The sequence below is a fragment of the Pygocentrus nattereri genome, chromosome 4, assembly GCF_015220715.1.
Source record: "Pygocentrus nattereri isolate fPygNat1 chromosome 4, fPygNat1.pri, whole genome shotgun sequence".
NCBI lineage: Eukaryota > Metazoa > Chordata > Actinopteri > Characiformes > Serrasalmidae > Pygocentrus > Pygocentrus nattereri.
Window position 1 is genome coordinate 38,829,178 of NC_051214.1, and position 26,386 is coordinate 38,855,563.

Here is a 26,386-nt window from a genome sequence, read left to right on the forward strand (position 1 = left end):
GCATTAATGGTGCCTTCACAGATGCAAGTTACCCATGCCATGGGCACTAACACTGACAATGGTTTTCTGAAGTGTTCCTGAGCCCATGTGGTAATATCCGTTACAGAAAGATGTCGGTTTTTAATGCAGTGCCGCCTGAGGGATCGAAGGTCACAGGCATTCAATGTTGGTTTTCTGCCTTGCCGCTTACTTACAGAGATTTCTCCAGATTCTCTGAATCTTTTGATGATATTATGGACTGTAGATGGTGAAATCTCTAAATTCCTTGCAATTGCATGTTGAGAAACGTTGTTCTTAAACTGTTGGTCTATTTGCTCACGCAGTTGTTCACAAAGTGGTGAACCTCGCCCCATCCTTGCTTGTGAATGACTGAGCCTTTAAGGGATGCTCCCTTTATACCCAACCATGACACTCACCTGTTTCCAATTAACCTGTTCACCTGTGGAATGTTCCAAACATTCCCCAGTCTTTTGTTGCCCCTGTCCCAACTTCTTTGGAACGTGTTGCAGGCATCAAATTCAAAATGAGTGAATATTTGCAAAAAAACAGTAAAGTTTATCCATTTGAACATTAAACATCTTGTCTTTGTAGTATATTTCAATTGAATATAGGTTGAAAGGTATTTGCAAATCATCATATTCTGTTTTTATTTATGTTTTACACAACGTCCCAACTTCACTGGAATTGGGGTTGTATTATAATCAATGGTTATATACCTGGTACTAAATAACATTTCAGGATTCAACTTCATCAGCTTTCTCTGTGAAGTCCTAGGGGTGAGAAGAACATTAAGCACACGCAGGTGGAGTAATTATGGTGGTCTCTGTGGTAATTAAGAGACCCATTCCCTGTTGGGAAGACTTTCCTGATTAAAAAGATTGTCTATCTGCAGCGGTTCCTAACTCATGTACAGTGTACCACAGAGAGTTAAAGAATGTTTCTCCAAACTTTTAATAGTATTAAGCTCTGGAAAAGACAAGAAAACAATATTCAGCTCAGTTCTGAACATTTTCAGTACATTGATTTATTACACAGCCTGGTCTTCTCATCCCTACCACTCAGTACATGCACAGTGTGGACCTCAAGCCAGTATTATAATCAGGCCCTTATGCAGCCATCTGCTTGCCATTCTTGGAACAGTAGGAGACCCTGTCACTGTCCTGCTGTTCTCTTGGACTTGAACTGACGGTTTCATTGCTTGAACAGTCTGCTTCTTGTTTCTTAATGTAACACAGAGCTGGATGAGTGCCTTAATTCAAATACTGATACTTATGCAGTCATAAGTAAGAAACAAATTATATGTAGTAGTAAAATTATTGCAGTCTTTTACTTAAAGGGAAGTTCCACGTATGTTTTTGAAAATTCTGCAGAATTCAGTCATTAAGGTTGTAAACAAAGCCATTTGGAGCGCTGAGTCAGAATTGTTTACAGTAGTGTTGATGGGAACCTGATGTCTTTTTTTTACAGAGTTAAAGTTCTGTAAAAAAAATGAAAGAAATGTAATTTTCAAATATTAATGATGGAGAGGTATACTGCAGGAAGTTGTAAGACAAAATAGAGCCCAAGGAAAACTGTTTTTAATTTACTATTGTATTACCATTATTAACATCACAGATGAAGCCTTGTGTAGGTTCACTGGTCAGTTTAGATATATCTGCGTAGTTAATGTAGGAACCAGGGGTCACAATCACCACCACGGTTAAGAATTTGCAAAGTTTCTTTACATTTCACATCTAACTACCCTGAAGGACTTTGTTTACATTATGAACAGAAAACTTGAGAAATCAGTGGAATTTCCCTTTATTCTTCATATTAAATTAAAACAAGCTTGAATTCATTTTGTTCAGAACGCTCGATCATAGAATTAGCCTTCATCTGCAGCCTTCGTGTTTTGCATTGTGTCTGTCAATCAGCAAACATAAAATGTGTTTATATTTCATGTTTTTTTTTAGCAATGCACATTAATTATATATTTTTTTATTATATTAAAAAACTACTTTACTAAAAGTCCAACATAGACTATTCTGCACAGTGTATGTTTGTCTATCTGACAGGCTTTTTTTTTTTTAAAACTTACAGAGATATTCACCTGAGCAAAACTACATACGCTATGTGTTTCTATCTTAGTTCCTGTTTAAAATTTGATCCCATATGGAAACACATACACGCTACCGGAAAATGTTTCTGTCCAGCTTGTCCGAAGTCAATGGCTCATATTCCTTCAATAGTCTCGATGACTGTCTTTTCCCATACTGTCTTAGGACTGTCTTTCCTCTGAGTGGATTGTCTAAGAGTTCTCAGTGAAGGATGCTGGATATAAAACTCATATGGCTTTGACCAAGCTTTTTCAAGATCAGGACGACTGACACTGCTTACATCCTGACAGAAAAAGGTGGTCAAATCAAAGCAGTTCCTCACTAACTCCCACATTAGCTTTCACGTACAAGTCATTATACTTGTGTGTGAGTAATCACGTGCGCCCTGGAGCAAACGTGAATGTGGAATCCTCTGCGTCCTTAGGAACCATCTCGTCTTGCAGTGGAGAAGAGCCCTCAGCCAAATCCAGCTCGACACGTGTGAAGGGGGATGCGTCCGGCATTTCCAAGAAGGCTCTCCATGGGGTCGGACCGGTGGTCCACTCTGATGAGCTCTCACTGGAGGAAGCAGGATCCCAGCTGGGGGGCCTATGTGTGCGGGTCAGCTCCACCGGTTGGTTCTCTGCTGCTGAGTTGTCCCCAGAGCTGTCATACCTGCCCTGCACAAAGTCAGTGACCCCTTGCCTCTCAGGCGACTCGCTTACTTTGTCCTCGTCTGGCACGAGGCTTGGCTCTACAGTAATGCTGGGGTCAGTATTAGTTGTACTAGGTGCTGAACCTGCAGGGAGGTCACTGGAGCTTTTCCCACTGCTGTCCACCCCAGTGTATGCTCCCCCAGCATAACCTGCTCCAGCATCTGTGGTTGCCAATGGCTCTGCAGCTGAATTATTCGTCCTATTGCTGCTATCTAAGAGGGCATCCGTGCTATTGATAGCGCTGGAGATCATAGAGGTAGTAGAGACCGTGGCTGTAATATCTGGGCGTCTAGACGACGGCGATGCTGACGTTGGCTTCCATATCAGACTGTAGTAAACAGCCAGGATTATGGCAGCCAGTGACACGGACAGAACGTACGCGAAAACTGTAGCCAGTCTTACCCACTTCTTGTTGGTCTTAGCGGCCATTTTTGCCTTTTTGTCCCCCGTGTATGTGGCAGGTTTGCCTCGTTCCATGTTAGGCATGAAGTCCCGCGCCCTCATGCCCCCCCGGTGTCTCCCTCTTTGCTCCTTTTCGCCGTCCGTCTTGAGGCTTTTTGAGCTCGACAGTGTGAAGTTCGGGAAATTTCTCTAGCCTGGTTTCTCACGCTGTGGTGGTTTCTACTTTCCCTCCGTTCGTAAGAGCTTTCTCCAAAACGCACCGAGGCATTGTGCATTACAGTCGCTCCAGCCTGCTACAAACCCGCTCTGTGAAGGTGGCACAGTCCTAAATCCGCCCTCTTTAAGCCCTGCATTCGACTCTGTACGCCATTAAACCTCCACACGCGCTGCACATGTTCTGTCGTTTGATGCGCGAGAGGATCTGCTGGAGTGGCTGAATGAGGTGAAGAGCAACATCAGCGTCCTCCCCGCCTGCTCCAGCAGATGGAGTTGATACCATCCAGAGAGGAGCACTCCTAAAGGGGAATTCCACCGGTTTCTACAAATTTCTGAATAATTCAGTCAGTATTTCAGAGCGGACAGACGCGAATTGGTTCGTTTTAGAGAAACTCAGACAGCGGTGCTTATAGGAACCAGGGGTCTAAAAACACATAGATAGACATTTCATTTACTATGCAAAACCACTAGGGAATCACAAGCGTTTAATATACTATGTTGATGATGGTATAATAGTCATAAATCTGAAAAAAAAAATTGGGGCGTCTATTCTGCCTTACAACACCCTACATGTAAACTTCTGCCGGGAATGGATTTAAAGAAATTTCAAGCCAAAGCTTTATCACATAACTATCATAAAACTGTGTATTAGGCAGGGTATTCATAATCATTTAATGTAATAACTTTCTGTGAGGCAGCTTTTAGAGGTGGACGTCTGGTTCCTATCACCACCACTGAGAACAGTTATGTCTCAGTCAGTTTCTCTAATACGATTTACACCAAAACAATCGAAATTACTTTCTTTACATCTCAAACATTTGATTAGGTAGAACTTTTGAAAAATCGGTGGAGTTCCCCTTTAAAGGGGGCTAAACCGTCAGGCTCGCTCAGGCTCGCATTGAGGAGTCGATTCCAGTAGAATCGATTCTTCGACTCCAACGCGTCTCAAGTGCATGTGTCTGCAGCCCGAAGAACCAGTGGGCCTAACGAATGGGCGGAGACACTGTCAATCATTTCTTGCATCGGCCAATCATATAACAGAGGGACTGTCAATGAAAACTTGCATTGGCCAATCACAAGTGTGAATGACCTGTCTGTTATGGTTTGAAGGAAAGTGCAAAAGACGTTACACACTGTTCACGCGGATGATTGGTTACCTAATTTCTTATTTCAGATCAATACATTATTATAGCTGTTGTAGATAGATAGATAGATAGATAGATAGATAGATAGATAGATAGATAGATAGATAGATAGATAGATAATAGCTATTGTTGTACATGCTTAGGTCTCTTTAGCAGGTAAAGCAGGACGGAGGTCATGCAAACACTGACTGGTCATCGCACATAAAGGCATTAGTGAACTGATAGAACATGTTCTTCCTGACTTTGTGTGTAAATAACAGAGGTGGACGAAGTACACAGATCATGTACTTGAGTTAAAGTAGAGATACCCAAGGTAAAATATTACTCCAGTAAAAGTAGAAGTCCTTACTCTAGACCTCAACTTGAGTAAAAGTACACAAGTAGTTGCCTTCAAATGTACTTAAGTATCAAAAGTAAAAGTACTAAAAGAGTAATTATGGCTCTGATGTCCTGTTATCATTTTTATAACAAGACTCACTTCATAAACTCATTTTAGGTGAAAATCCTCCAGCATCTCTCTTGGTAAACCAGTCTTTTAATAGAACGTCATTCATTAGTGATGCTGACGTCTATTAAAATGATCATAAGCACAAAACACTGAAGGTAAACAGTTTCTATCAGGGAGAACCGAGTGGCTCTGAAATCACTTTTACAAACAAGCAAAGTTTCAGTTTAAGATTACTTTGTAACTTAGTTACAAATTGAATAAAAACTGGCTTTAAACTCAGGATCACAAATGAGTTTCCTTTACTATGTTGATCTGTAGGCCTCTGTTCATAAACATAAACTAACCCAAACTAATTTACTATAAAATGAAAGTGTTTGTATGAACTCAGATAAAAAGAAACAGGCCAGTCACGACTGCTTATGTGTACATATTTCTATATTGTGGTCTGTTTACACAAAGTTAGGTTAGTTCATCATTTAGGTGACGCATGTGCTCCCAAATATTTGTGCTGCTGCACTGATATTGAACCGTGTGCTTCACTGGGTCGGTATGACCAACAGGTCAAAACCAGCTCAGAACAAAGTGACCGCTGGGCCCTCATTGGTGCTCTTGCTTTGCACTTCTTTTGTTTTGACATGTTGCGTTTTTATACACACAGAAACCAAAAGGAACCACAGATTTCTCAAAATGTAGTGGAGTAAAAAGTCAGATATTAGACTCTGAAATGTAGTGGAGTGAAAGTAAAAAGTCGCCCAAAATGGAAAAACTTCAGTACAGATACACGAAAAAACTACTTAAGTACAGTAACGAATTACAATTACTTAGTTACTGTCCACCACTGGTAAAAAAATACATGAACACAATATAGAAATATGTGCACATGTGCAGTTCTGACTGGCATGTGTCTGGCACTGTTTCCACCTAAACTTTGCTTGTTCACAAAAAGGTTATTCCATAGCCACTTGGTTCCTGATGGAAACTGTTTGCCTTCAGTGTTTTGTGCTTCTGATCATTTCAGCTCTCCGGTCTGCAGAATGTCCCCTTCTCACAACATCTAACTAGATTACACGGTAACGTTTGTCTGCTTCTGCTGAGCGACATCATCACTTAATCCGCTGTTCGTCCATAATTACCTACTCGTGGAAAAAAGTCATAGAACCCATTAAAAGTGTCTGTCGGTTCCTGGTGGTTTTGAGTCACTAATGGTGTTCTGGGTTGATATCACAGTGTAAGGGATTCAGATCATTTAATCGGGTGCTCTGGGACTGATTCAAAATACAATTGTTTGTTTCCTAATGGTCTCTAACGGCAACCATCAAGCCAAGTCCCGTTAAGAAGCAAAACCAGGTTTTATTCCTAAAGGTTCTAGTCGTCTTCAGCGTGGCTTTCATGAGTTTCAGCAGTAGTGTGTTTGTTTTTTCTGCGAATGAACCCGACATTAAGTTTTATCTTTTGAAAGTTTCCATATTAAATGACCTTATAATTGGTCAGACAGCGTTAATAAACATTCAGTGTGACTCTTGTTGTCCAGCAGGTCGTGGGTCGCTGTTTTTCCTTCATAAAACCAACAAAAGCCCTGTGGTGTCAGAGCGGCGCTGACGGCGTCAACAGACTGAGTGCAGGTCAGGCTGAGAGTGCAGGTCTGCAGACTGACCCTTAGATGGGCTAATGCAGAAAATGACAGCTCGTTCTAATCTGCGGTTGGCCAATGCAAAATGTGATTAACGGCCAAGAGGAGTTATTTCATTGGTTGGTGCAAAAAATAATTGACAGACTCCCGCCCCCCAGTTCCCGCCCCTTTAGGGCTCCGCTCTGCCGCATTCCCCTTCTCACGCATCTGGGACTCCGAGTTAGCTCTCGCCTGCTGGCTTAAAGAGCCGAAATGCTTGCAGTGAACTCAGCCGTGTTTTTTCACCGTGTGGAGCAGAAGAAAGTCAGAGTCTGAGCAGTGTGAGTTTCTTTAACTGCCAGCCTTAAAGAGTCACAGCGCTGCTGTAGCTTAGGCGCAAGGTCAGTTCACAGAAACGCTTTCGGCATGTCCGCCTCAGCCCTGCGCCGCTCTGCACCCGGACTCAGCCTTTTCTTCACCATCAGTGTTGCACTAAGCAATTATCAGAGACTGCGGAGCCCCGCTGGTGACATCCTGTATAAATAAAAATAATGCGTGCCCACGCCTTATTAACGCGTGGGAACGAGATCGCGCCATACTAAGTGCTGATGGCCACGCATGAGGATCTCGTTCCCACGCTTTACTAAGTCGTGGCCACCACTTAATCATCTCATTCCCACGCCTTACTAAGTTGTGGCCACGCATTATTTTTATTTATACAGGATGTCACCAGCAGGGCTCCTTAATAGAAACAGTACAAGGAATGAAAAATAAAAACAACAGGGTGACGCCGAATTTGGCTTCTTATTTGTTCGCTACTTCTTCAAGATTTCCGTTCAACCTTAAATGGTGCCGCAGTTACATTATGGCAAATATGCACTGCTTAGTTAATGCTGTGGCATTTAAGGTGGAACGGGAAAGTTAAACGATCTGGCGAATACAAAGCTAACATCCAACATGACAACATCCAACTGCTGCAGTGTTGGTTCTTTTTCAAAGACTTGTGTCTGCAGTGATGATTTTCTCACTCAATATATGGAATGTTGGAAAGATGCATTGACTCTGATGCTGTCTTGGTTAAAAAGTAGAGTCAAAGAGTCCAGGAACTAGATTCGACTCCCAGAGTCGTGCATCACTTGCTCAGGCTGGTAGATACTGTTTTTGTTTGTTTGTCTGTTTGGGTTTTGTTTGTTTGTTTGTTTGTTTTTATTCAACTTCGTCACAGCGTCATGGAGCTCCTTAACATCTACTCTGAATCAAGAATATTTGTGTGTGTGTAGATAGCAAAAAGTTAAAATAAGACAAAACAAATATAAATAAATGTATAAAAATACTGTTTCAATCTTAATTAAAGTAAAAAATGAACCTATTCACTCTGAAATAAAGATAGTGACCTGTCCCTGGAGTTACAGAGAGTACAAATATGGCCTTTCCTCTGGGAAAGTGAATGCATACTTTTAAAACTCATTTAAGACTTATCTAAGATCACTCTTTGACCTTTAGAACTAGGCTATACCATTGAGAGGAATTTATACTTCCTTGCAAGATAGAAATGGTTCGGTATAGTAAACTCTTTTTCTGATAGTGACCAGCAAAATATACATAGTTATATTTATGAAATTTGTGAGATAAACTTCAAATATATTCTTTAATTCCAAAATTAATTAAATTCAAAGAATATACTCTGTTTTGTCCTTTATGGCAGTGAAAAATATAAATAAAGCAAATATATCTTCAAGACTTTATATTCAGGACCATGGACAGCTCCCGGCTCCATCAACCTCTGGATGGAATGGAAGGCATTTTTGCCCAAATCATAGTGCGTCCACTCTTTCACACACACTGACCTTGCTGGTCCTTGTAGGTAAAAAGTCAAAGACAGCAACTGATCTGTTGCTGCAGTTTGCGTTGGTCATCCTCCAGTCCGTCAGTGGTCACTGAATATTTTCATTCTAAACAAGTAGAAACACATCTGATTCCACTTCTGATGTCAGTTGATTGAAATGATGAGGTATTAGCAATTTGCTTTTTTATGTATTTACTCATTTTTGGAAAACAGAACAGTAAAGAGCTGTTTTTCCATATAAAATATACTAACAGAAAAGGTGTCTTTGCACTTTTTCATGCTAATCTTCCAGTAATGTTTTTGTTTATTATTTATTACTCTTATATTTTTTTTCTGCGTGTATACAGAACTCTGAGACAGAATCTGCTATGAGTAGGCCTACCTTTGATCATCAGAATAAAACAGGACAAGTATGCCACCCTCTGGGCAAACAAGTCTCATTCATATAACCAAATACCAAAAAGGAATGCAGAAGCTTATGGGAAGCTTCTTTTCATCACCATTCCTTATTATTATAAATATGATCCGCATAACAATAAGAAATTTTAAATGCTTGCATGAATTTCAGAATTTCTTAGTATTTGATACGTCCTTCTTCTGTGGATCAAATCCATCTGAAGATGACCTAGAAATCGTGCTGGACTTTGAATATTTCTTCTTCATTTCAACTGTCATAACTTTTCTTTGTTGTACATTCATCATGATTCTAAAATTTTCTGTTGTTTATTTACAGGTTTAAACAAAAAAATACTTTCTCAGACTTTAGGACTGTATTTTAAATGTCTTTTCATAGAAATAGCAATAGATTCAAGTCTGAGGAATAGACTCTGATTTCTTCTGTTTTTGTAGTGTCTACAGCCATGTTGTACATAACCTCACAGTATATTAGCTTCAGCCCATTAAAACAGTATTATTTGTCAGAGTGTTAGAACAGATCCTTTAAAGTAAAGGTACTAAAAAGCAACATCATAGAAGAAACACCTTTGGTTATCTAAAGAACATTGTAATGCATAGTTCTTTACAAAACTGAATAGAGCAGTTCTTTAGGGAACCAAAAGTGGAAAGAAATGGGATTTGATATAAAAGGTTTTAGTCAAAATTTCTAGTTTCTCATTTAAATAGGTTAGCATACTATTGGATCAGACACAGCCGTTCTGCTGCTGGAGTCTTTAAACACCTCAGCGTCACTGCTGGACTGAGAATAGTCCACCAACCAAAAATATCCAGCTAACAGCATCCTATGGGCAGTGTCCTGTGACCACTGATCAAGGACTAGAGGATGACCAACACAAACTGTGCAGCAGCAGGTGAGCCATTGTCTAAAATCTGTAACGACTTTACATCTACAAGGTGGACCAACATGGTAGGTGTATCTAATAGAGTGGACAGTGAGTGGACACAGTGTTTAAAAGGTCCAGCAGCACTGCTGTGTCTGATCTGTTCAAACCTGCGCAACACACACTAACACACCACCACTGTGTCACGGTCACTGCAGTGCTAAGAATGATCCACCACCCAAATAATGCTTGCCCTGTGGTGGTCCTGTGGAGGTCTTGACCGTTGGAGAACAGAGTAAAAGGGCTAACAAAGTAGACAAACAAATGGATTGCATGCTGTAGATTGTAATTTTAGAATGAAATTGTTAAGTGATATTTTTTTTGATCCCACAACCGGTGAAATTCCACCTCCGCATTTAACCCATCCGTGAAGTGAAACAGCACATACACACTAGGGGGCAGTGAGCACACTTGCCCGGAGCGGTGGGCAGCCCAATCCACGGCACCCAGGGAGCAGTTGGGGGTTAGGTGTCTTGCTCAAGGACACCTCAGTCATGAACTGGCGGCCCTGGGGATCGAACTGGCAGCCTTCCGGTCACAGGGCCAGCTCCCTAACCTCCAGCCCATGACTGCCCCACATGTTAGTACTACATGTTCTTTGTCTGACACCAGGAAATTTAACTTTAGTTAGTAAATGTGAATATATGATGCTTACATTTTTTGTGAAATGCAAAAGGGTTTTCTGGTGATTTTCTCTGTATAGCATCCTGACTTTATTGATTATTGAATTTACAAATATCAAAAAAATCACCCCAGTTCAGGAAAACCTTGATAGAAAATTTTGTTCTAATAGTGCCACTTCACTAAATGCCTCACAGCACCATTAATGATTTATTTATACAACTAGTGGACAGAAAACTACAATATGGTTATTCTTCAAAATATTGAAATTTAATAAGAGATTGACCTGTACAGGATCTGTTGGAAACCTCTATTAGCAACAAGATCTGATTTATGATATCCTAATGCTTTGTGGATATAAATATTTTTCTCTCTGTTTTCCCTTTCAAATGCAGAAACCCTGTGTGCCTGTAATTCTCGTAGTGATGCAGGGAATGCATGTTGTTTTTCACCACTAGTGGGCAGTATTGAGTTGTACTCTATGTCCCACTGTAGCAGGGTTCAAGCCAGTGCAAGTGAAGGGTAGAGTTATCAAGCTACAGTCCTGCACAGCTAGAGTATTCTATTTCCTCCTGTATGGCATACTTTATTTAAGTCACATAGGCCTAAATTTTTAGGTGATAACCACATGAACAGGGATTCATAATGGATGTGTGACAGAGCAGGGAAGAGCTAAACTATGTTGTACTGTGGGGTTTGGGCTACACAGCATGAATTAAATTGTTTGCAGAGTTAAGTGGTTCATTTTGAGGTAATCTTGAGCTAAATTAAATCTTATACAAACATCTTACCCCAAATGTAGCTGATTAGCCAAGATGTGCAATCTCTGAAGCTTCCTTCATTAGTTCTGCTCTGGAGCTACACAGCTAATGAAGCTAATAGGTAATGGAAACTGATGGCCACCAAGTATATACTGAGCAAAAGTCCATTGCATAGATAAAAACAGCAGCAGACACCTGACTATATATATATATATATATATATATATATATATATATATGTATGTATATATATATGTCCATTTTAATAGATAACAGTCTGTTATACAGTGTCAGATACACTAGATAGGTAATCTGTTTAGGACAGAAATGAGGACTTCAGTCTGTTGTGAATGATTTGAATCTTGACTTGGACTCACTCGGAACTGACTCATGAGTCGCCTCGAACTTGAGACTTAAAACTGGTGAAATGTCAGCCTGAGAAAAAAAACACACATAAAAGTGATTAAATTAGAGAAGGTGTACTAACAATTCTTTCTATCCATTGAACGGTCCTATTCAGCATGTTCAGATCACTACTATAGGATAAAGATTTGCGTAATTAATATAATATCCTATTTATTCTTTTCATTTTTAGGTGATAACCACATGAACAGGGATTCATAATGGATGTGTGACAGAGCAGGGAAGAGATAAACTATATTGTACTGTGGGGTTTGGGCTACACAGCATGAATTAAATTGTTTGCAGAGTTAAGTGGTTCAATTTGAGGTAATCTTGAGCTAAATTAAATCTTATACAAACATCTTACCCCAAATGTAGCTGATTAGCCAACATGTGCAATGTCTGAAGCTTCCTTCATTAGTTCTGCTCTGGAGCTACACAGCTAATGAAGCTAATAGGTAATGGAAACTTAAGGCCACCAATTATATACTGAGCAAAAGTCCATTGCATAGATAAAAACAGCAGCAGACACCCATCTATATATATAATGTCCATTTTAATAGATAACAGTCTGTTATATAGTGTCAGATACTCTAGATAGGCAATCTGTTTGGGACAGAAATGAGGAGTGTGAATGATTTGAATCTTGACTTAGACTCTGAACTGCCTTATGAGTCGACTCGAACTTGAGACTTAAAACTGGTGAAATGTCAGCCTGAGGAAAAAAAACACAAATAAAAGTGATTAAATTAGAGAAGGTGTCCTAACAATTCTTTCTACCCATCGCGCGGTCCTACTCAGCATGTTCAGATCACTACTACAGGATAAAAATTTGTTTAATATATTATCCTAATTATTCTTTTAATGCTGGTAGCATTCTCAGATATGGTGATTCAGGCTATCATAACATCCTACCTATAGTTTTAATGCAAGTAGTATTTTTTGATCATGTAATTTAAGCTATAAAACATCATAGTTTTATGTAGGGAGCTACCTATAAATATGGCACATATTTATATTATGGCATATATTCGACAAGGTAGCACAATTCATAAGAATACCAGCAATCTTATTAATACAACTATTCATTTCCAACTGACCTGTCTTTCAGTTTGTTACAGTTAATGCACAGTCACTACCTCAGTGTTGCTTTCACACAATTCACAGATAAGTCAATTTCATTATGGCTTAAGGTTGATGGACAGAACTAAAGTGCTACATGCTGTAAATAAGGTGTTAAATGAAAGAGGCCAAACTGCTTGGCTAGTATGTAGTACAGCAAGTAGCTAAAGAGGCAAAACACATTGGCCAGCATGAATTACCTACTATGCTAACAAGCTGTCATATTTGCTATAAAAGGTACAGATTAACTAACTGTTTTAAGTTGTTTTGCCCCTTTCCTGTAGTGCTTGAGTTCTGTCCTTCAGACTGAAGGTTTGTTAAATATGTGTCTTTGCACCTAATAATGACCCTCAATTAAAAGGTTCTACTAATGACTTGTGACTCAGACCCACATAAAACAAAGTGTGTGAGGCGTGCAGTATGGTAGCTAATTGGTTGTCAGCACCCATGCAAAACCAAAGGAGCAAACTTCAATTAGATGACAACTCATACCATGCTTTAGCTTACTAACTACATTTGATAAGGGCTAAGTGATTCTCATTGAGAAAGTCTCAGACATTCTTCTCATACTCTTTTTTTATCTTACTCAGACTTTCTTGAATCTAGCTGACCTGGAATGCACCCCCTACCTCTGTAGTATAGCACCCATGGCTAGTTTGAGCACCCTGGAGCAAGGGTTAGAAAAACACTCCAAATGGCCTGGAAATGTTATTGCAGTCGCAATTTGACTGCTTGCTTCTTGTGTTTTCACAGCATTTCTCAGAATGTGACAAAGGGGCAGGACTTCTACACCTGAGAAGCTACCTTAAAATCAAGAGCTACAGAGGTAAAAGCTTGTCTGTGGACCTTAGTGTAGGCTCTGTTACAGAGAAGGACCATAATCATTGTATTAATTATACATACACTCCCTTAATCACACATCTCCCAACCCCACCTCCATCCCCAAGAAAATCATCCACCAGAAATCATTTTCCTTCCAATCTATGATGTATTCCTGAGCGAAACAATATCAGGGATGGTCTCTGAGCTTGGTGAGCATTTTGCTCAGTGGTAGTTGAAGTGGTATTGGGGGAGGTGAAACATGGTGTTATTGGGTAATAATGTTTTCCTCATTTATGCTACCTTTGTGACAAAAATCAGAAGCAAAATTCTGTACAGTCTCATGGGAGTTTATGGAAAACCAAACTTTTGGTCTTTTAAATTATATAATGTAGCATGTTTCATATGGCATAGTGATAATGGTTTGTTATTAATTTCAGGTTCACAAAGTTACAGCTTTTTAAACTAGTTACATGATAGGGCAACAGTTGGTGAGCTCACTGTTCAGTTTGTAGTAAGGAGTATATTTTAAAGGGTCCAAAAGATATAAAGGTTTAAAATCAATCTTTTAAGAAATATTTACAGAAATATGTAAAGACTGTTACATTTCAAAATGTTCCATTAACTCCTCAGTCCATATATAAACCACATTTACATGTATCAGTCTTCTTGAAGTCAGAAGTTCATACAAGGCAGCCAATCAGAACAGAGCTCCTTTACATAAATCACTTTAAAGGTACAATAACAAAGACAGCCTGTTTAGTTCTAAAGGATAATGAGAGTTTGGAAAGTGGTGATGTAAAAATGAATTTGGTACATACACCCACACAAATGTCATAAGTAAACCTCAGTGAACCATTTATGTATGTCCGTCCTTATCAGTGCATGCAATAATCAGTAGTTATAACAGCACAAAAGCATGTCTTGATGTTTGGATTGCTCTGTTTAATCACTGATTGTAAACAGTAGAATCATCCAATAGTGGCTCAGAATGGTATCCTAGTCATTCTGAGGTCTTGAGTGATCTAAAGAAGAATGAATATGGACCATGATTAAAAATAGTACTTAAATAAACAGTATAACTTCTAAATAACATATTTGATTACTTTTTAAACAAAACATAGTGCATATTCATAGAGCAACAAAGATAACCAATCCATTCAGTGTCACTGACATCTGTTACATCCAGCATTTCTTGTGTCAGGAAGGCAAAGCCAAGGATATTACGTGAACCAGGAAACACAGAATTCCTCCTCAAATACGTCTGATTAAAACAATGCATCCCTGTTAATGGATATGGAGTTTTACTAATTAAAGAGGAACCCCACCTATTAAGACTAAAAAAAACCAAAAAACATGACAAATTGCTGTAGCTGAGACTGCAAAGCCTGAATGATATATTTGAGCATTTTAGGCAAATGACATATAGTTGCGTGCACAATTCTGTGCACCCCTGATCAAACTACATGATTTATTGATTTGTAACAATAACTACACATCTTGTACAGAGATCACACTTCTTCACATTTTAATGCAAAATTACTGTTCACTATTACAGTACAGTATTACTGTACTAAAATAAAACATTAGGCATGCATAAACATTATGGCACCTTTTATATGTTATGTTGTTAAAATCAGCAAATAAATAGAAATTGCACAAAAATGTGTAGAAAAAAGTGTTATCCTCTTATAAAGTAATACTTCAGTTTGTTCTCTGCCGAGGATGCGTTAGCTTCTTTCAACTTAAATCAACAAGGCATGTAATTTCATCAGTTCTTTACTTTCAAAGTGTTTGCATACAGCTGTGTTTGAGTTAAATAATTAGCTCATTGTTCCTCACTCAGTGGACAGGAGAGACAGCATCGTTTGATGCTGTAGAACAATTCTGTCTATTTTTAATAATAGATTAAGTATTTTGTTTAGTTTATACAACACGTTTTAATGGCACTGGACACGTGCACCATATCAAGGCTTACATGTTTTAGCAGTCAGGATTCCCTTGACATATTATCTGTTGTTATTGCTTGTTTTTGAAGGATGCAAAAGCTTCACAGATGAATAGCATGTCCTGGAAACAGAGCATTAAAACAAGGAAACTTTTCAGAGTCTTTGGCATGCTGCCTTCCTTCCTTTCGGCTAAACTAGTCTGCTGACGCCTTGCATTGTTTGCCAAGTCTGAGGAAATAAATAACAAATTGTAGTAGCCAGATTCACAAATACAAACACAAACAGAAAATATTTACACATTCTCAACAGCTCTTGAACTGAGGCATTTGAATCCTCACACTGCTTTTCCAGCTTAAAAGGGAGGTAAAACAGTGGCTTCTGAAACATTTGTGATCTCTTATCTCCATTCACCATTGCTTAGCATTCTCTGGCTAATGAGATAACATAGTGGACAAAGGCAAACTGTGAGCAGTGCTGCCTTTAAGGGCAGAAGGCCTCATGTTGAGAAGGTCCTGAAGGTGTTAAGGGCTTGCTCTTGACTCTTGCCTTAGTCCACACGGCCAAGCTCAAGAACAAAAGGTGATGGGCTTCCCCTTGCCCCCTGCCCCACACATCTTTGAAGACGCCCCACACGCACACACACACAGACCCATCCCCCAGCATGGGGCAGACCGCTGGAGCCGACCCCAGCATTGCAGCATTTGCATTTTAAACACGGTGGGGGAGAACAGGAGGCATTCCTGTGCAGCACTCGTCTGCTCATCTGCCCACATGTAGTTAATATTGTGTAGGACACTCGATATATAAGGAGCTTCAAAATGGCCCAACTGTCTGTGTCAGTGGTGGACAGTAACTAAGTAAATGTAATCCGTTACTGTACTTAAGTAGTTTTTTTTCGTGTATCTGTACTGAAGATTTTCCATTTTGGGTGACTTTTTACTTTCACTCCACTACATTTCAAAGTCGAATATCTCACTTTTTACTCCACTACATTTTGAGAAATCTGTTGTTCCTTTTGGCTTTTGTGTGTACAAAAACGTAACATGTCAAAATGAAAGAAGTGCAAAGCAAGAACACCAATCAGGGCACAGCCGTCACTTTGTTTTGAGCTTGTTTAAACATACCGACCCAGTGCAAGCACATGGTTCAACATCAGTGCAGCAGCATAAACTTTTGGGAGTGTCTATTCAACATAAATGATGAACTAACCCAACTTTGTGTAAATAGACCACAATACAGAAATATATACATATATGCAGTCATTGCTGATGTGTCTTTTATACAAACACTTTATTATGATTTTATAGTAAATTTGTTTTTGCTAGTTTATGTTTATGAACAGAGACCTACAGCTGCAATATAGTAAAGGAAACTCATTTGTGATCCTGAGTTTAAAGCAAGTTTTTATTAAACTTAAACTAGTAACTAAGTTGCAAATCAATCTTAAACTGAAACTTTGCTTGTTTGTAAAAAGTGATTTCAGAGCCACTCAGTTCTCCCTGATGGAAACTGTTTGCCTTCAATGTTTTGTGCTTATGATCATTTTAATAGACATCAGTGACAGACTAATTAAAGACATTCTATTAAAAGATTGGTTTAGCAAGAGTGACATTGGAGTATTTTCACCTAAAATGAACTCATGTAAGAGTCTTGTTACAAAAATGATAATAGGACATTAGAGTCATAATTAAATAAAATTAAAAGTACTTTAACTCAAGTACATGATTGGTGTACTTCATCCACAACTGGTCTGTATTATGGTGTTTAGGCACTTCAGGTCAAATGACGTGCTTTGAAAAAGAGTTGGCATGTTCTCTACATGGAACATAGTTAAACATAACTTTAATGCTTTCAGTTTAGTTTGTCATTTAAGCTATGAAAGCAATAAATGTCGGGATAATGTTCTATGAATGATGACAAAACTTTTTTGGTTCAACTTTAGAAGAGCAATAGTTTGTTGGTACTTGAAATATCCCCTTTTGGGGAGAGGAGGATAACACAGCTCTGCATAAATTTGGTGTTGTGTGACCCATTTTCCTCTCATGGCTCCTACAACAAATACAAACAGCCTGGTGGAGAGATTTAGCAGGACTCGGGTGATGAGAGTGTTTTAAATGGAACGCTGACACTTTTAGCTCTTATAGAGAGAGGTGTCCAGTAAAGACTATAGCCTTTCTACGTATAAAAGTGTTCAAACAGCTCTGCATGGCAGAGTAATATGGCAGAGAAACGTCACAGTGATTTCTCACATGACGGTGCCGGTAGAAAAAATAAATGATAATAATATAATGAAAAAAATAATAGTCAGCACAATACAAGTTGCAACATACACGAAATTAGAGAGGGAAATATGTCAAACTGTTTTTATCAATGAACTAAAACCTATATCAGCAGTTTTCAATAAGATAAAGTTGGAAAAGCCAGCTTGATGGAAACAAGCTGCTGAGCACCAAGCACTGAAAACATGTTTTTACAGATTTTAATGTTATTGCTTGTATCGCTGATATTTTTTCTGCACATTTCACTGCACAATTTCTATTTATTTGCTGAATTTAGCATGCTGCCAAAAATAATGCAAAACATATTATGTACTAAAACTTTTTGCACATTTCCAGTATGATGAATCTTCTAATATGACAAACACATAATGATTATACATTGTTAATGATTGTACATTGTTAATGCTCTACAGTGTTATGTCTAATTGTTTTGGCTCTTGGCAATCTGTAGCGCCAACCCGAGGAGAGAAGTTCAAATAAGATTAGAGTGATGTCTATTTTGGCATTGTTGCTTTTTATTTACACTGTGATGCTGCATGTGAATTGCACACATTAGAAATATTCAACTGCCTTATACACCTAAGAAATCATCCAAATATGTATCACTCTATCAGACACTCATGCGTATGTACATGCATATGTAGAGCATGTGTTAACTTATTTTTTACCTAGAAAATCAACAAACTTTTAAACTTTTGCATATGACTGTAGAACAAAAATAAACTTCAATTCAGTTCTATTAATTTTAACACAAGGCAATGTAAGATTCTGATTCCAGTAAATTGCAGTGATTTTGGCTCAAAATCCTCTGAGTTAATAAGTCAAACTGTAGAAACCTCAAGACTAAGAATTAAAATCTCTGTTTCAGCCAGAACTCACGCCATAAGTTCAAATGGAAAGACTCCGCTGGATTAAGTATTCAGTGTTTAATATTAGACAGAAACTCAGCACAGCAGTATTGGGGAGACATGATTGATGTAGAAGGGAATTCTCCAGAGGGGCAAATTAAATTACATTAAAGCTCGCTTTGACTTTGTGAAACTTTTTCCCATATATCTCATTTCTCCGAGGCCCAAGGCTCTGTGAATAAAAAATAGGGCAGACGAAATGAGAAAGACGTTGGGTACATGCCTGTTATGGGTCAGTGAGGGGTGGGGTTAAATGAGGTGGGGTTGGGGTGTTGAGACTGAAAGAGCCAAGACTGTGCTCCTGGAACAAAAGGTGCTGTGAAAGGCCTGCAAAAGGCAGACAGACAGAGGTGTTAAAAGTCATACCCCAGAGAAATGAGTGCTAGATATGCACTGTGGCAGCTATATGTATGTGTGTCTCTCTCACAACCATTTGCACACTCTGTCTACACCCTCTGCGCTCCAATCAACAAAAGGCATTGTCTGTAGGCCATCGTCTGACTGGATGAGAGGGTTAAGCTCAAAACTGTGTGATAGCACGAAAGAAACCACCCTCAAACTACCAAAATCAACTCTGTTCCTCCACTGCTGGCATTGAGGACTTTGCATAAGCAGTTGTTTAGGGCCCCCTGAGACACAAGGTGCTCCAGAAGAAACTTTATTTGGGTCAGCCATGACATGTTTATTATTTAGTTTATTTTATGAGAAGTTCACAAACCACCCTGTAAAAATGCATTATTTTATTCATCTTGACCCATGTCAGTGTCAGCTTCCAGTGTTCCTCGATAGGCCTGTTTTGTCAATTACATTTTTAAGACATATAAGCTCTATAGCAGGGCTCCCTCAAGTGTGGCCATGGGCAAAACCTAACCTATTTGGCCAAGTTACTCTAACCCCACCCAGCACCCAAATAAGAGAACAAACATATTTCTATACTATATATAACTTATATAATTGATGGTTTCCTTTATAAAGTTGTATTTTTGAAGAATCGCATGCCCTGAAATACATTTCTACTCAAACTGAAACCTGCTTACTGTCTTTATTTGTATGAAGTTTTGGCTTTTTGGCCCTCATCCCACCATCAACATTACACTTTGCCCCCTAAGACAAAAGGTTTGTGCACCCCTGCTTTTATAGGCTCTAGTTGTTATAGTATACTCAGTGATCTACTTTTATAGGTTCTAGTTGTTATAGTATTCTCAATGATCTACTTTTATAGGTTCTAGTTGTTATAGTATTCTCAATGATCTACTTTTATAGGTTCTAGTTGTTATACTATTCTCAATGACCTCCTTTTATAGGCTCTAATTGTTATAGTATTCTCAATTATCTACTTTGATAGGCTCTAGTTGTTATAGTATTCTCAATTGTCTACTTTTATAGGTTCTAGTTGTCATAGTATTCTCAATGATCTACTTTTATAGGTTCTAGTTGTTATAGTATTCTCAATAATCTACTTTTATAGGTCCTAGTTGTTATAGTATTCACAATGATCTACTTTGATAGGTTCTAGTTGTTATAATATTCTCAATGATCTACTTTTATAGGCTCTAATTGTTATAGTATTCTCAATAATCTACTTTTATAGGCTCAAGTTGTTATATTATTCTCAATGATCTACTTTTATAGGCTCTAGTTGTTATAGTATTCTCAATTATCTACTTTTATAGGCTCTAGTTCTTATAGTATTATCAATGATCTACTTTTATAGGCTCTAGTTGTTATAGTATTCTCAATTATCTACTTTTATAGGCTCTAGTTGAAATATAACTCTCAATGATCTACTTTTATAGGATCTAGCTATTATAGTATTCTTAATGATCTACTTTTATAGACTCTAGTTGTTATAGTATTCTCAATTATCTACTTTTATAGGCTCTAGTTGAAATATAACTCTCAATGATCTACTTTTATAGGATCTAGTTATTATAGTATTCTTAATGATCTACTTTTATAGACTCTAGTTCTTATAGTATTATCAATGATCTACTTTTATAGGCTCTAGTTGTTATAGTATTCTCAATTATCTACTTTTATAGGCTCTAGTTGAAATATAACTCTCAATGATCTACTTTTATAGGATCTAGCTATTATAGTATTCTTAATGATCTACTTTTATAGACTCTAGTTCTTATAGTATTCTCAATTATCTACTTTTTTAGGCTCTAGTTGTTATAGTATTCTCAATGATCTACTTTTATAGACTCTAGTTGTTATAGTATTCTCAATGATCTACTTTTATAGGCTCTAGTTGTTCTAGTACTCTCAATGATCTACTTTTATAGGCTCTAGTTTTTATAGTAATTTTATTTATCTAACTTTAAAGGCTCTGTTTATTGCAGTCTAACTTTGTAGACTCTAGTTATTGTATTTTTAATGATCTAACTTTATAGACTCTAGATGTTATTCTACTTTCAGTAATGGTATATCTATAAGCTACAGTTGTTACTTTGAATCATGTCAGCTTTAAAACTCTGGTCTATTTTTAAACGACCAATAACCTTAAAACATTAAACTTATTAATCTGCAAATTAAACTGCAGTTGTGCCTTAAGGACAGCAGATTAGACCTGTTAATAATGCAATAGAAAAGCAAGGTAGCTGCTGGTGCGTTTTGATTGACAAGCTGAACAGTTCATTTGACCTCAGGGGGAAAAAAACACATTTGACTCTTGTGAACCGTATCTTGACCGTGATCCCGTCACGCTGGTGTTAAACGGGGGCTTTTGTTGACGCCTCCTCTTGAAGTGGACCCAGAACGCGCTGCGGTGGGAGTGGTGAGAGTGTCTGTTCACGAACTGCACACACAGAACCAGGCTGGGTGATTGACCATTTCCTGGAGGGAGGTACTTACCATTTCAAATGTCCACAGCTTGGACCCGGACCGCTGTCCAGGTCTTGCCTGTTTGGAGAGCAGGGCCGAAACTACATGCGATGGACTGAACTCCACATACACACACACACAAACGACTGCACAGGGCTACTGCTGCTCCTGCCTCTCTGACAAAACAGACCTTCACCTTTGGGACAGTATCAACTTTAGTTTAAGGTAAGCGAGCTGTGAAAGTAAGTCGGGTAGATTTATAAGCGAAATAATACGTGAATAAATTAACCACTGCGGTTTAAACGCCGGGTTGACTCATAACGCGGCTTCAGGGAGGTCAGTAGGCCTCTGATTTAAAGTTACTTGAACTCACTTATTTAATCTAGTTATCCATATAGCCTGTACAGCACGAGATTTTAACTTTAAATTTCAAGTAATGTCGAATATAAAAATACGTGCGTTAGTTTTAAATGATTAGAAACCGCGTTTTAACGTGCTACTATTTTGAAAAACGTATTACAACACGTTTTTCCTTCAACAGAGCACATTCTGGCGTTTAAAAGTTTAGTATTGAGACTTGGATGTGTTCTAGTATAAACACACAATTTTCCCGCTGATATCAAATACTGAATATTTCAGTATTTGAGACAATACAAGGTTCTTGTCACTGAAGCTAGTGTCAGTGGGCCTTATTCACCCACCATCCAAACTTAAGAAGAAATTTGTTGTTAAATCCACTTACAGTTTTCATGAAGATTCTGGCATTCATCAGTGTTTTCTTATTTGGGATTTGTTCATAGACACTGTTGGAGATGAAGGTTCTGTGCAGGTATATTTTTCCTTCATTAAGGTACAAACAAAGTAAATGGACCTCAAAGGTACAGCAGTGGTTTTTAAGGTCCAATTGTGCACCTTAAATACGTTTCTCCTTGTGAAAAAGTTTTTTTCATAATGTAATGTTTTAAAACAGAACAATAAAATTTAAAAAGCCTGGAGATGAGATGGGGTGTGTGGAGTCACTACAACTTAAAATATAAATATCATTTCAATGGTCATGGTATGTTCCCTGACTAAATGTACTGAGATGTCCCCTTGAGGGTATCACACCAGTGACCGGCTGGGTACTGCCCCAGTGACTGTTTAATACCTTTTTTTCTGTGAGGGTGGGAACAGAATCCATGTATGCTCAAGAGTACAAAGGTGCGAACAATACTGCTGTGTAAGACTTTTTCATAGGATCTTTCACAAGAACAATTTTAAGAAAAACAATTAAGATGTTGATGAATGAGGCCAAATGTTCTTTCTTGTATATATCTTTTTAAATCCAACAGTTGCAAAAAAGTCTTTTTAACATACTGAATTTTGTTTATTTAGCCATGTTTAGCCATCCTTGCATTCTCAATGCTTATCTGACTTTCTCCTGCAGGCATGATTCAGAGGAAAGAGGTGGTGCTCTCTGTCCTGGGGGAGCTTCAGGAGGCCACAGAGTCCATGGGCTTGGATGCACTGATTAAAGTAGCCCTGGAAGTGGAACAGGTCCTTGCCCCCTTCGATCTCCCCGCAGCACTGTGCACGGAGATCTCCTCTTGGATGGGTGTTGATGGGGTGGCTCACAGACTCTACCCAGCAGATGCACCAGCTGGTTTGCTTCCTCTGGTCTGCAAAGGGGAGGGCAACCTGCTCTTTGATGCTGCAAGCATGCTACTGGTGGGCTCCACAAGCCTGAGTTTGGAGCTGCAGGTGAGGACGGTGGTGGAGATGCTGCTATGGAAGCAGTACTACCTCTGTGGCATGATTGACTCCAAGGTGATGCTGCAGGCAGCCAGGTTTTCTCTCTGTGCCGAGGAGTCCCAGGACATGCTCAAACTTCCCATGCAAGTGCTAGAGGCCATCTTTGATGCAGATGTCAAGGCCTCCTGTTTCCCTGGCTCTTTTGCTAACATGTGGCATGTCTACGCGCTGTCATCTGTCCTCCAGTGCAACATCTACTCCATCTACCCTATGTATAACCTGAAGATCAGGCCCTATTTCAACCGTCTTATTCGCCCCAGAACATGCCTCAAGGACACTGAACCTTTCACCATGCACATTATGTGGTCTGGTGAACTGGAAGCAGGCTCCATCTTCAAACCTCAAAACTTTGTCGCCTTGATTCATGCCAGTGACCTCAAAATTGGAAGCCCCAGCAGCGAGCAGCGGTTGCCATCTGTGAAGTCCTTAGATCTGCTAAGTCAACACTCTCAGCTGTCTTATTCCACTCTCAAAGACAAGTTCAACATCACAAAGAGCACCTTCTATCGCTGGAGGCGGCAAAGCTCAGAGTATCACAAGAAATCAGTGGCCAGGTATGAAGCAAAACACTTTTTTCAGGCCTGCTACAAGGAAGGGAAGCTCATCCCTCAGAACCAGTTCAAAGAGTTCTTTCCAGAAATTTCCAGATCTACATACTATGCCTGGAAACATGAACTCATGTCCACGGGCAGCATTGCCTCTGGAAGCTCAACTGGAGAGCTGAGTCCTGGCGATAGCATTGAACAGGACTACTGGTCCTCCCCAGAGATCAAGAAACAACCCGGTGAGGAAAGTTTTACCAGCTTGCAAGCCCTCAAATCTGAAAAACTAGAGGGTGATCGGGCTCAGAATGCAGCCCTGATGCAGGAGGCTAAGAAAAACCTCCAGAACTGCATCGCAACAAATACATCATTCCCCTACAGAATCTTCAAAAGACGGTTTCCAGGAATCTCGAGATCCACATACTACAACTGGAGGAGGGAAGCCATGCTGTTCACAGCTTTCAGAGATCTCTCGGGGAGTGGCGAAGAAAGTTCAGATGCTGATAAAACCCAGAATCCAAAAGGGAAGCTGTTGCCAGCTTTGCTAGAGAGCCGCAGGCTGACCCCCAGAGTTAGGCTCTCCAGACGCAGTCAGAAAAGTCTCAGGTTGATCTACCTGCAGAAGAAAAAGCACAGAGAAGAGGCCAAAGCATGTGTTCAGAATTCAAAGATGTCTCTGTTCAAATTCAAGCTCAAGTTCCCCTCCATCTCCACGTCTTACTACTGGTTTTGGAGTTATTCCCACAATAAGAAAGCTCAGAAAAAGCCTAATTTGATTTTTGAGACAGCTGAGCCTAAAGAAGCAGATGTAACTAAAGATCAACTGCAACAGGTGGGAAGTCAGTCACTGTTTCCTTTTGATGGAGCCATGGATTACCTGAATAGGCAGACAGTCAGCCCGGCTGAGTTCACCCTGCCTGAATACCATCTGTCTGACAAGAGTAGCAGTGAACAAATGTTTGTGATGGATGTCGTGGCATTAGCCAATTTCAAGGCCAAGGCTAAACTGTTCCTGCAGCAGCGCTTTGAAGAGAAATCTTTCCCCACTTTCAAAGAATTTAGATCCTACTTTCCTCTCACTCCACGCTCCACATATTACATGTGGAAAAGAGCTCTGCATCACGGAGTGCCATTAGTTCATGGCTGAATGCCTTAAAGGGAATTTCTTTCACTTAGCGAAGCTGCCTGCCTATCTGAACAGTCATAGATGAACATTTCTCACCAATAGCTGAACATTTCTCATCAATGCACATCCTGTGTGACTTGAGTCTGGAATCCAGGTGACTCCCAACATGGTGTAATTGCAGTTCATGCATCTTAATTGTGTTCCTTTCAGCCACTTTACTTGACCACTTGGTTCCAGCTCAAGGACATTTGCATGTGTGTGAAATCAGACAGTCTTTACATGCCACTCAAGTCCGGATGGCCCTCAGGCAAAAGGCGGTTCAAAGCCACAGATATCAGGGTTTCGAATGACTCTTTGTTCAGGGCTTTTCCCTTTTTTTGTTTAAATTTTAAATTGACCATCAGTATTTTTGTGGGTTCACTTTATGTCTTAATTTTAAATGTTTTGAATGCTTTTTTTTTTTTTCTTTTCAATACATTATTTTATCCCATCTTTTCGTATCCAGCTATCAATGAATGGTCTTTTTCTTTAAAAAAAAAAAAAAAAATCAAGAACAGCAAAAGTATGACATTTTCTTTTTGGCATGTTTCAGGATTCCACATATATATTTTTGTATTGATTATTGAATGTTATCTCTTTGGGAACGAATTCACTCGGGGTACAGGGTATAAAATAGGCAGTTCATCTGAATAAGTGTGTTTGAAACTGTTTTGCACATTATCACATTGCTCACTGTTGTGTTCCAGTAGTGCCTTAATATGTGGCTCTTCAATTGTAATTCTGGACAGACGGTCATTGCTACATTCTTATACGCTTAAATTGGACATGGTTCTCTGAGTAGCTTTTTGTTATACTACCTATTTGGATGTATTTTTTAGTTTGGGTGACTTCAAAAACAGTGTCACTGTCAGTGACTTGTACAAGCTTTATTTAAATGTCTGAAATGCAGCTCAAGACTTTTTTTGTTTCATTGAACACATTCCTGTTTAAGGCAAGTCAACTGAGTGTGTATTGCTGTTATACAGGAAATAAATCCATGTACTCAAATCGTAGTCTAGTGCGTATTATTCATCACTCCATTTTGAATGTAGTGTGTGGTCTGAGTTAAGTGTGTGGTTAAGATGGGTAGATTTGCTGTTCTGTTGTTTTCTGGTAACATCTTTCAATAGTGCCTTAATGCTTGTGTTCTGTTTCCTACTTGGTATACTATCTTGCTTAGTACTTAGGATGTACCTTTCATGGGTCACAGACACATGCCATATACTTTACCAGGATAGTTATTCATTTTATTTTCAAAATGGCTCATTCGTTTGTGTGAGCTACTTTGTAAAATAAAGATGTTTGCCTTTGAAAAAATATAGCCTTGTGCCATCCAGTTTTAAGGCAAATCTTTAAATGAATGGAAATATAGAAATATTTAGATTTAAAATATTCTGTGTATAAACA

General features: G+C 39.0%; 2 protein-coding genes across 4 annotated transcripts; one reads left to right on the forward strand and one right to left on the reverse strand.

Moving 5' to 3' along the window:
- Window positions 1–1,784: 1,784 nt before the first annotated feature.
- zgc:153157 (uncharacterized protein LOC751674 homolog) lies at window positions 1,785–3,691 on the reverse strand. The gene has a single exon (XM_017692488.2). The coding sequence runs from the start codon at window positions 3,293–3,295 to the stop codon at window positions 2,471–2,473; it is 825 nt and encodes a 274-aa protein (XP_017547977.1). The 5' UTR covers window positions 3,296–3,691; the 3' UTR covers window positions 1,785–2,470.
- A 17,653-nt stretch (window positions 3,692–21,344) lies between these two features.
- Window positions 21,345–25,987, forward strand: vrtn (vertebrae development associated). 3 transcript variants are annotated; one of them, XM_017692590.2, is made up of 3 exons: window positions 21,345–21,434; window positions 21,530–21,706; window positions 22,908–25,987. In XM_017692590.2, exon 3 carries the CDS (start codon window positions 22,910–22,912, stop codon window positions 24,959–24,961), a length of 2,052 nt encoding a protein of 683 aa, XP_017548079.1. In that variant the 5' UTR covers window positions 21,345–21,434; window positions 21,530–21,706; window positions 22,908–22,909; the 3' UTR covers window positions 24,962–25,987. The 3 variants fall into 3 exon arrangements, with proteins under 3 accessions (XP_017548079.1, XP_017548078.1, XP_017548081.1); XM_017692592.2 differs by having other exon boundaries at window positions 21,403–21,442; XM_017692589.2 differs by having other exon boundaries at window positions 21,355–21,706.
- Window positions 25,988–26,386: the final 399 nt, after the last annotated feature.

Excerpts from the sequence above, each read along its gene's own strand:
- zgc:153157 (XM_017692488.2), bottom strand. The coding sequence starts at position 3,295 with ATGAGGGCGCGGGACTTCATGCCTAACATGGAACGAGGCAAACCTGCC.
- vrtn (XM_017692590.2), top strand. The coding sequence starts at position 22,910 with ATGATTCAGAGGAAAGAGGTGGTGCTCTCTGTCCTGGGGGAGCTTCAG.